The sequence below is a fragment of the Diadema antillarum genome, unplaced genomic scaffold, assembly GCF_040938485.1.
Source record: "Diadema antillarum isolate AM-2024a unplaced genomic scaffold, OU_Dant_1.0 scf00000071, whole genome shotgun sequence".
In the NCBI taxonomy this organism is placed as follows: domain Eukaryota; kingdom Metazoa; phylum Echinodermata; class Echinoidea; order Diadematoida; family Diadematidae; genus Diadema; species Diadema antillarum.
In genome coordinates, this window is record NW_027270960.1 from 2,597,668 (window position 1) to 2,609,838 (window position 12,171).

The window sequence follows — 12,171 nt, forward strand, 5'->3', positions numbered from 1 at the left end:
AACTTGCAGACCATTCTTCTCACTTACGTGATTTCATCATTTTACCAATGGATAAGAAATGTTGATAACAGATATAATTGTTAAATAAACACTTATTTATTATGCCTTTCATACAATTATATTATCACCACTGTAGTATGAAATATGAAATTTGTGTTAAATGCAGGGATCGTACAACCATCTGTATTTCACACCCAGTGAGATATTTCATACCTGTACGACTGCATTATAAAAATCAGCATGTTCACAAGCATTTGAAAATGTCACCCTTGCTAAGTACCACGAACAAGCAAATGCCCATGCAGCTAGGAAATATAACAAAAACCTGGGGTGGTATTCTGAAGATCTTCCTAAGTTTCTAGTGTGCCTAGGAAAGACAGAATTGGTATTCTGAAATTTCTTTCTAGGCACTTCTTAATGTAAATTAGGCCATCCTTATCCCCCCCGCCCACGTCCTTTCTTAAGCCAATACAAAATGCCGTATCATAAGGAACCAACCAATGACAATCGCATACTACTATGACGTAGGGTCAAATAGGAATACACATGTGCGCGACATGTCCCCTTTCTCACGCTCATTTCGCGCATCAAAGTACATGTGCGCGCAGTGAATGACAAGCACACCTATCACGATGTCTGCAGATTGCTATTCTTAACAACGTACTTAGGACAGGGGTGGAGCTTTCCTAAATATCTTCCTAAATTTCTTTCCTAAGTGCATTCTAGAATACCAACTTCTTCCTAAGTCAGAAATTTGCATACTCACGCCCCCTTAATATTTTTCATCCTAAGTTTAGGAAAAAACTTAGGAACAGACTTAGGAAGAAACTTAGGAAGATTTTCAGAATACCACTTAGGAAAAAATCCTGACTTAGGAAGAAATTTCTTCATAGGAAGGATTTCAGAATACCACCCCTGGTTCATCAGACTTTGATTATGGACTTGATTTCATAAATGGTTAAAGGAAAAAAAATCAGTGATTCAGTTGAAAAGACCAGTCTTCTATATTAAGTAAAGGTGCAATGTTCATCATATGTGGTACTAGACATCACATATTAAAGCTGGAAAATCTACCTGCTTATTTCATGTATACAGCCAATGCTGGGCAGATGTTCCCCAAGAGTGTTCAAACCTGCATGGTTCCTAACAACAGAGGGCAGTATGCCACTATGAGACATTCTCTGTACCATTATCCCATTCCCTCAGACTGGTGACAAAAGGTTGCAAGTCCTGGGAACTTTGCTGTATTATTTGATTGTTGATTTGATTTGTCCGTTCAAAAGTCATGAATTTTTGAAGTTTCAGGGCCGCAATCGCTGGATTAGAAGACTACGTGTACTACAGCTTGTGATGTCACATGCATAGAAAGATATACAGAAAATATAAAGAAAATTCAACATATTTTCACTTTCTCATGTTACAAAAAAGCACTTGACTTACCTCTTTCGGAAGGCAGGGGGAATGATATTACCCTTGACAAACGTCTGTTACAAGTCGAGGGAATGTGTAGTCACTCCTCCTTCAAAAAAAAAAAAAAAAAAGACATTTTGTGGAATTCTCTTTATATTTTCCTTATATCGTTCTATGCATGTGACATTATATCATAGATTGTCTAGTAGTCTTTTCATCAAGCAGTGACTGCACAGAAAAATGCATATCTTTTGAACAGATTGTCCTATTTTCCTCAAACTTTCACTAATGTGCTTTTAATGATATTGCTGCAATCACTCAATCTGCATGCGTATTAAAGGACAAGTCCGCCTTCATATACATGTGGATTGAGTGAAGGCAACAATATTAGTAAAACACATAAGTGAAAGTTTGGGGAAAATCAGACAATCCGTTCAAAATTTATGAATTATATCTGCGCAGTCACTGCTGGATGAGAAGACTACGACAGTGTATGATGTCACATGCGTACAACAAAATAAGGAAAATAAAAAGAGAATTTCACGAAACTTTACTTTTTGAATAAAGTGCACATTTCTTCGGTATGTTACTGACGTATGTTAAGGGTGATATTATTCCCCTTGCCTTCTGAAAGAGAGAAGTCGAGTGTTCTTTTGTTACGCGTGAAAAGCAAAAATATGTTGAATTTTCTAAACACTTTCTCTATGTCGTTGTACACATGTGACATCACAAGCTATAGTAGTCTTCTAATCCAGTCGTGACTGAGCAGAAACTTCAAAAATTCATAACTTTTGAACGGATTGTTCGATTTTCCTCAAACTCTCACCGATGTGTTCTACTAATATTGCTGCATTCACAAAACCCATATGTCAATGAAGGTGAACTTGTCCTTTAAAGGACAAGTCCACCTTCATATACATACATGTGGATTAAGTGAATGCAGCAATATCATTAGAGCACATTAATTAGTGAAACTTTGAGGAAAATCGGACAATCCATTCAAAAGCTATGAACTTTTAAAGTATCTGTGAAGTCACTGCTTGATGAGAAGACTACTACAGTGTATGATGTCACATGCATAGAACGATAAAAGAAAATACAAAGAGAATTTCACAAAATTTTATTTTTTATAAAAAATGCACATTCCCTAAACTTGTTACTGACACATGTTAAGGGAAATATTATTCCCCCTGCCTCCTGAAAGAGGCAAGTCGAGTGTTCTTTTAATATTCGAGAAAAGTGAAAATATGTTGAATTTTCTTTATATTTTCTCTATATTGTTCTATAATTGTGATATCACAAGCTGTAGTGGTCTTCTCATCCAGCAGTGACGGAGCAGAAACTTTAAAAATTCATAACTTTTCAATGGACTGTCTGATTTTCCTCAAAACTTTCACTGATCGGTCTAGTGATATTTGCTGCATTCACTCAATCCACATATCTATGAAGGTGAACTTGTCCTTTAAGGTGAACTTGTCCTTTAATTGCCACACAGAACGATTGGCAAGAACAAGTACAAAACTTGAATGTTTGACACCCAATAATGAATAACATTAATACAAAAAAAAAAAGGTTAAGGAAAGAGAGAGAGGGGGAAAGTTTTTGCATATCATTCTTCCAAAACATATGGGAGACAACTCAGAGGTGATAAGAAATGTATTGTACATTCCACACCAACAAAAAGGAAAAAGGAAAAAAGAATTTTGCTTTCAATACACTGGATAGGCATACACTAAAAGGACAAGTCCACCTTCATATACATGTGGATTGGGTGAATGCAGCAATATTAGTAGAACACATCAGTGAGAGTTTGAGGAAAATAGGACAATCTGTACAAAAGTTATGATTTTTTGAAGGTTCTGCTCACTCACTGCTGGATGAGAAGACTACTATAGCTTGTGATGTGATGTCACATGCGTACAATGATATAAGGAATATAAAAAGAGAATTTCACAAAACTTTATTTTTTTATTAAGGTGCACATTTCTTCGACTTGCTACTGACGTATGTTAAGGGTAATATTATTCCCCTTGCCTTCTCAAAGAGAGAAGTCGAGTGTTCTTTTGTTATGCGAGAAAAGTGAAAATATGTTGAATTTTCTTTATACTTTCTTTATATCGTTGTACACATGTGACATCACAAGCTATAGTAGTCTTCTCATCCAGCCGTGACTGAGCAGAAACTTCAAAAATTCATAACTTTTGAACGGATTGTCCGATTTTCACCAAACTCTCACTGATGTGTTCTACGAATATTGCTGCATGCACTCAACCCACATGTCTATGAAGGTGAACATGTCCTTTAAAGAAATGCCCCAACCCCATCCTTTGTGGATATTTCATGATGCATGTGGAATGTTCTGAGCATGATTGGAAAGGACACAAAACAAATGTACAAACTAAAAGGAAACCTAGATGAAGTTGGAGTTTGAAAAATAACACCTTTTTTTTGGGGGGGGGGGGGATTACTCTACATCATCCTCTTTCAGGTTATTCATTTATTTATTTACGCATTCATCTTTCTTTTTCTTTGTTTGAGGAGGGGCATGGAAAAAGTGCTTTCAGTTACTACCATGTATTACTTTTATCAAATTTGTCTAATATTATTTATAAAACTTGTCCTGTATTTGATTTACCTTTGTCTAATCTCCCAAAACAGAAAAAAAAGAATAAAATTAATTTATGGAAGGTACCAGTTTGAAACCTGTCCTAGTTTCTTTTTTTTTTATAAATAAAAGATGTTTGTTCTTTGCTTAAAGAGTGTATTCACACAAAACAAGTCAGAGTGTATTTACACAAAACATACAAAACAAGTTGAAATTCTTGTGGAAAATGACAAATACTGTACATCTTAGTAAGCATTACACTCCAACATCACATTAAATTTTTGCTTTTATCAACACTGCTATCAATTTTCTATGGGGTTTCCTTTTCAAACAAAAACACACACAAAAGCCCTAAATAAAATCTCTGATATAAAAATATTGCACTACTTAATATTACAAATTGAAAAATACTTTCCGAGATATCATGGTTTTGACAGTGATTTTTACATGATCTGAAAAACAACCCCCTCCCAAAAAAAACCACAACTCATGAAAAAACCAATAAACAAAAAATGAAACAAATGACCAAAAACAAAAACAAAAAAAAAAACACAAAATTTTTTGCTTTGAGCAGGTCGTTTCACTTTTGTAGCTAGAGGAAAGAATACACCTAATGGCTTTATACTGCTAGAAATGTTATCAAATTTTGGGGGTTATTTTTTCAACTAAACTTCTTGGATGTGCTGTGAAGAATTTTATGATCAATCATTTCTCCTTTGCCATGCTCTTTCAATTAAAAAAGCTCTTCAAGATACCACCTCATTAACTGATAATGACCTGTCGTGTTTCATTAATCTATAAAAATCCAATATGGTTTCATACTGCTATAAATGTTCAAAAATTTTTGGTTTATTTTTTCATCTAAACTTCTTGGATATGCAGTGAAGAATTTCATGACCAATCATTTCTTCTTTGCCTTGTCTTTTAATTAAAAGAAAAACCCAACTCTTTTACTACCTACATGTACAACTTCATTATCTGACATTAATCTGTCATATTTCAGTAATCTTGCAAAACACAATGTGTTTTTCTACTTGCATTTTTCAACCGAGCAGAGTCAGTCACTACACAAATGGTTTACAGTCAGACTGCAGCACGAGCGAAATTGCACATATTTATTCAAGTATTATGTACAGCTCAGCGGTGCTTGAATACGTAATGAACAGATACGTGGTCATAAACAAATTTGTGTAGAACAAATATTTCTAGTCAGTTTTCAACAATGTTACCATCTAATCAAAGAGAAAATATCAACAAATATTCCTGTGATCAAAACAAAATGAAAAATAAGAATCCAGATTATCAAAACTGCTCACAAAGTTCAGTGTTGTATTTCAAAAAATTCCTTCATGTTTGACTCCAAAAACTGGCATGAAATCTTCAATGTCCCTCTAATACATGGTGTATGCGATGTTTGCTAATATTGCATCATATTTATGACACGTTTGCCAATTTTATTGTAGTAAGAGTCAGGAACTAGCAAAATTCAGAGACATTCCTTTATGTGGAGTTAAAAAAGAAAAAGGAAAATTGCCTTTGGGTTCGCACGTAATTCCGGGTCTGTTATTGGTCTAAAAACTGATTAATGATTAATCACTGAAATAATATGATTGATCACTTTTCAAAATATTTAACAATTTCTTCATAGAATTTTGTCATCTTTACCAATGCGTATGAGAATTTTGAAAAAGTGGACATTGACATAAATAATGAAATTTATCACTGATTTAATCTAGAGAGCAATTTTCACCCTTTTTTTTTCACTTCTTGGGATGTTTCAGTACCATCCTGCCACCACAGGTAACTTGTCATTTAAACACCTAAAGCAACAGAAAAATTTTTTATGATCAGTAGGACTTGATTCAATCAAATAATTCTCAAATTCAAGTTCATACTTAAAATGTATGTTAGAATAATATACTTCATCATGCCAGTCCTTTTAAATGATATACCAAACAACCTCTGAGTCGTTGACTTAAATTTTGACAGTGTAATATCCCATGCTTGATTTTCCCAAATATCAGTGAAACCCAAACTATCAAGAAGTCCTGTTATCTTTTAAGTCCCCGGTATGCTACGAGTGCTATCAACAAACAATGAAGAGTTAAAAGAATGCCACGGACGAGTCTGTACCAGAGCAGCATACGATTTGCAATGACATATTAATTTGTAAACCCTAGGTCCCCATAAACCATACAACTTTGTGTGTTCGTAAGTGCATGCCCAACATTGATTTTTTCAAAATCTTAAACACAAAGACCCAATTTGAGACAGCTTTTCAAATCCCCTACATGTACCTCACATCCATACAAGAAAGACAGGTAGATCCAGGGGCGGATCCAGGAATTTCGTAAAGAGGGGGCGCATTGAAATTAAAGGGGGGCGCACGCACCCCTCCCCCATTTTTTTCTTTTTATTTCCTTTGTTTCAACAAAAAATAAAGGGGGGGGGGGCATGCGCCGGTTGCGGTCCTCCCTGGATCCGCCCCTGGGTAGATCTAAATTCTAATTGATCAAACAGCTTTAAGTTGTATATTTATATTTAATAACAGGAGTTAAGGATCAAAGCATACATGATCAAGCTTCAATTTCATATAAAGGCATGTGCTGCCTGACAAACCTGTTTATCAATGGCCTTTTTGAATACATTGTTAGCAAATGTTATTCCCAAATATACCAGACACCAAGTTTATCCTCTCCAAAGACCACAGTTGGAAAATTGTTTCCTCACCCTTTAAAAAAATCACTGCTTTTGATTACAGGCGTTTATGGAAAGATGCCATAAATGCCAATGGCTATGCAGCTATGGCAATAACGAAAAACAGAATCAAACATTAAAGCTTTTTGTATCCTATCAATTCTTGAGGACTTCCACCTAAAACAATGGCGTTATCTGCATAAGAGGCCATAGGGCCGGGTGAACAGTCAGTAGGGGGCCTAGGACGCAGTCTCCTTGCCCTATTAACTTTATTGAACAATCATGACAATACTGTCTATGAGTATTACTAAAATTAAATAGTTCTAGACTCTAGATGAGATTGAGAGTAATGAGACCTGCCTTTCATACCATACCACTATCTGGGGTTCAGTATTTGTTAATAATCTAGCTTTGGAAGTCGTTTAAAAACAGGGCAAATAAAATGGAAGGAATGTGAAAGAAAGGAGGGAATATGAAAGAGATGCTTTGGTAAAGACTCCTTTTAATTACGACCGACAAGGTCAGGGTTTGTGATCAATCTGTAGCCAGCATGCAGCAGGCTCCTTTCGTACTCGTCCGCCCGTGTGTGCGGGGCCGGGCGCCGGGCCCGCAGCGGCGAGCTGCACGTCATTCCAGCGTGCCCAAGACATCATCACAACCTGATTATAAGTATGCGATTTTTTAACTGTTCCTGGCCAGTTACCTGATATAAATGAGTGTCAGACGACGGCAGGAGTCATGTGTTGTAATTGGCAGTCTTGATGATTACTGGCTAAACAAACAAAGACGAGCGAAAGATCCCATGTTAATTTGTCTCGAAGGTTTCATCCTTGGCCATCCAGGGGTGCACAATACATCAATTCACAAGCATGCAATGAAGCCGTGTGTGTTTGAGATCGAGAATCGTGATGTGATCAACCCATCAAATCGAAACGTGGTTGTTGTTGTTGTGCGCGTGTTTTGTTCGCGTGGGTTTTCCTGCATGCTAGTGAAAACAGGAGATCGATCACACAGACAAGCAAGTCAATCGATCAATTACCAGGCACGTCCATTCTGATATGGGTAACTATTGACAAACGCATGAGAACTGATCGTTATATTGATTTAAATAAGTTCTATAATCCTCTATTTCTGAATTGAAAAAAATGTTCAGATCACATATTTTTGTTCTAATTCCACTAAGAAGCTATTCTAAATGAAAGAATTCAACATATGTGGCGCATTTACAGTAGAAAATATACGATACTAAAGTTGATATACCCCTTTCGTTATCATGAAATAAATTGCATTTTAAGAACAAATTTGTTATTTTATACGGATAATTTGTACATTTCCTTCAGAAAGTTACGACATCTAATAAATATTTTCAGTCAAATTACATTGTGAAGTGTAATAGAACAGGAAACGTAAAATTGTACTATCGCACTGCAGCACAAAAACCTGACCAAGTGCGAAAGGTCATCAAGTACCCGGATTGAACATGGCGACACCACCTAGGTGAAATGTTGTGTGTTATGTTAGGGGTGAAAAGAGGCATCAAATTCACAGCTTTCCTGTAATGCTTTTCCGTGTCTGATTCACTTCTAACATACTTGCATTGATGGTGATGTATGCAAGCAAACAACCAAGACTCCGTGATGGGTAAATTTCTTCTCAGCTAGCAAATTTTATTCAATCAACAATCTTTCCCTACTTTTTATGCATGTTGGGATTGATTTTCTGTGGTGGGACTGTAGAACAGTAGATTCTACATGTTTTGCAGTCTGCTCCAAACAATGTTCCAGGAGAGGATGGAGACCGATTTGTTTTCTGCGGCTTAATGTTTTCATTCTAAGGCATTTTGTCCTGTATTTGTCATGTCTTGATGTGTAATAAAAGTTTTTTTCCCCTTTATTTTCATTGCAGGTTCCATGAGCGGAATGAAGCCCATCCCTTTCAGGTTTGTAGTGATTGAATTGAGATCTGAGAATGAGATTTTAATTACAGTGCCATTAAAATTACTGTGTAATAACAATGTCTCAACCTCAAATTAAGTATAATTAAATGAAGTGTAATTTGTTAATGTGCAGGTAAGTTATGGTATAAATTTAGTATTTCATTTGTCTGGTTGTTTACAAGGGAACGTGAAGTGAAGACTTTCAACTTTCAAGTTTCATGCTGATTACTTCTACTTGTGAATTGTGTAAAGTTACTACATAGTTTCTATTCATTAACATAGTAATGCCTAACGGTTAGACTCTAGTGTCTAATGTCTTGTAACTTGTTGAATGTTGGGCAAAACATGACGAAGTCTTGCTGTGTGGTATGAAATGGTGCTAAAGTAGTGCAGATCCTGAGTGAGCGATTGAAGGTCTGGGTGCACTGGGTGTTTGAATTTGATTTGAGTAAGGCCCGTCTAGAGAAATACAGAAGTTGAACTTGAATAATGCCTATTGGTGTAAATTACAAAGAGAGTCAGGCAAGTTTCTACTTTCTTTCAGATAATTTTTACAGAATGATTCAGTTGTAAGGCAGCCAGTGCCAGTTTGGTTAAAAACTTTCCCCTTTGTGATCTTCCATGGATATAGAAACATCTATATATTAGCAATGGTGGTCATATTTTTTCCCTTATTGGATAGTATGACTGGAAATGTGAAGGAAGGTAATCTTATTTGTAGAAGTTTAGAAGCCCATCATATGACTTTCATGAAATACCCAAATTTTTCAAGCATCCAGCACCACCTTCTTTTTTCATTGAAGTACATCCCTCTAAGCAGGGATAGTTGTACCGAGTGCAGTGAGGTGCACTGTCTCAGAAGTGCATGTAGTGAAGACTGAATGTAGCGTGAACAGACATTTATCTTGTCTTTTAAGTACAGTAAGCAATAAATTCCTACTAGGGGCCTAATAAGACCTGTTGATACATGTATAGATAACTAGTCTGTACAACACTGTACCAAGTTTAAACAGTGGCTTCATTATAGGACAGCCTCTTCAAGAATGCAGGTTGCTTTAAAAATGCAGACAAATGGCTGGACTCCAACTTGAATCCTAGTAACAGTTTTTATCTGTTCATGGGCTAAAAAGGGGTCTGACTTTGTTCAGCAATATTGCTCATACTGATACGGATTCACAGAGCTGAATGTGTGCTTTTAAGTGCACATCACTGGACAGTAGTTTTAGTGCAGATGAATGGTGATGATACTGCTTTTAATTGTGCATTTCTGATCTGACAGTTCTCAGTGCACTTAACAACCAAGATAAGTCTTTATCATACACCTAAGATACAAAACAACGTTCGAAACCTTTCTAAGTCTTGATCAGAGAACTTATAGAATATCCCTGTAAAATTGTACAGAATGGTTTTATGTGGGACTGCTAGTGTGTATTCCAGAATGTTTGATAGCATACTTGGAGCTTCTGTGGTAGAGGGATGATTGTGTTTCTAATAGAAATAAAAAGAAAAACTACATGCCATTATAAACAGGTTTGTAGAAATGTTATAGAGATGTATGGTGCTCGTGACATGCCTGGATCTGCTCGTTCAAAAATTGTTCTTGTGCTGCTTGGGTGTACATGTGTGTTTAAAGTCTTTTGAGAAAGGTATAATTCAAAGATGTGCCTAGTTTGAATTGAATGTTTCGCTTTAGTCTTTTTACATAAGTTACATACTATCTAGGTTCATAAGCAACTTGTATTTTGTAGTTCTGTTGCCATTCTTTTATTAGAGAATGAGTTCATTCAACCATGTTCTACTTCAACTTGGATGTGGTATACATAATGTAGGTCAGTTGTCAGTGTTTCCAGGAAATGGGCTCACACCCTTTCAAATTAGAAACGTGCCCAACAAAAATCAAATAGTCATAATGCTGTGATTTGGGGGTGTGCTGAAGTGAATTTGATGAATGCATTTGTAGTAGGCCTAAATAATATTTGAGGAAGTTGTATTTCGATGTATTATTGCAGTCACAGGCACGTAAAGATATGGTTTGAACCAGCAACCATGTAAATATAAAGGCTATAGAAGACTGCTACTGTTTTTAGGTCTGTCCTAGTGTTTATAGGACTTTTAGAACTATAGAAGGCAGGATATGTTTTCTTAATGCATGAAACAGTTCAATTAATTGTTAAAATAATGTATTCTAATATGTATGTTGTCTGGAGCATCACTGATGGTTCTTTATCTTGAACTGAATTTGACAGGGTGTTGACGGTCACTCCAAAGGGCGAGAAAACAACGAGATGGCATCGGAGAGGGAGAGGAAGAAGCCAACACCTTCAAACGCTACTGGAAGCCATTCATCGACCAATCAGAACAGCCCCAGGAACGTCATTACGAAGACCATGTATATCCAACGTCAAAAGGATAAGCAGAAGTCAGGTAAAAAATAAATTGATTAAAAAGATCTGATAACACTCAAGGGTTGAAAAGACAATTTTATATAACAGTGCTATGGAATGGGTGGCTGATGGTGGTCAGAGATGGACAAGAATGGTGTCTGTGCTATTAACCTCATATTTCACCCCTTTTTTTCATTCGTCTCATGGCAATTTCAGAATATTGTCAAAATGGGAGAGCCAAATTTACTTCAGACACAGAAGACTTCAAATGAAGTGTAGTTCTTTGTACCCTTTCCACAGAATACTCAATAAAGCTCCAACTTCTTTGAAAGCACCTCAATCTTCTACAGTAGTAAACAAGCTCTATACTTAGTTATAAATAATTTAATCATTGGATATGTAGTAGTTGTCAGAATTAAGATGAAAATTGTCTACATGTTTTGCACCATTGAATGAAAATTCTTGATTTTCTTCAAATCCTTCAGGGACACCTGGCTCCCTGTAAGCAATATACAAGATCTAAGGTTTTTGTTTTTTTTTCAATTATGACATAATGACTTCAAAAAGAGTTTGATAGTGTACATTTGTAAGATGACTGACATGACACTGAAATCAAGTTACTGTAAGTATTTTTCTTTATAGCCAAAGAATGTGTATAACACAATGCAAAGCTGTTGCATAAAAATTTCCCCACAAAACATGCATCACACTTTTTTTTTCACTCTAAATACATGTATCATGTATTCTTCCAGAGTTGTACTCATGGACAAAAAGTCCCCCCCCCCCCCATAGTGTGATGTAAATCATTAACAGTGGGTGATTTTAGCATCCTTTGCAAGAACACTATCCAAAGAATTTTCTCCAGTAACTGTGAATGTTCCTTCTTCAGAAAGACTCAATGTGGAAGTAATTGACTCAACATGTAGCACTCTTGTACAATGTGATAAACTTGCTTGGATAAACACTTTAAGGGATGGTATAGTTTTGGTTCAGATGGGGCTTCAGGTTTCCATTTTTGTGTGTTTGTGTGTGAGATAATGAGAAAGCCTCTTATGAAATATGAAAGAGCATACAATTCTATTACAGGAATTCAAAGCTCGATGAAAACTGGTTTTGACATGGATGAGATATCTAAGAAC

General features: G+C 36.0%; 1 protein-coding gene across 1 annotated transcript in view; it reads left to right on the forward strand.

The window, feature by feature from the left end:
* Positions 1-8,208: 8,208 nt before the first annotated feature.
* LOC139716975 (uncharacterized) overlaps positions 8,209-12,171 on the forward strand; it is a 49,521-nt gene continuing 45,558 nt past the window's right edge. The window contains exons 1-3 of the mRNA XM_071628496.1: positions 8,209-8,353; positions 8,618-8,651; positions 10,895-11,072. Of these exons, the coding sequence (XP_071484597.1) occupies positions 8,313-8,353; positions 8,618-8,651; positions 10,895-11,072 (253 nt within the window). The 5' untranslated portion in view covers positions 8,209-8,312. The remainder of the gene's footprint in view (positions 8,354-8,617; positions 8,652-10,894; positions 11,073-12,171) is intronic.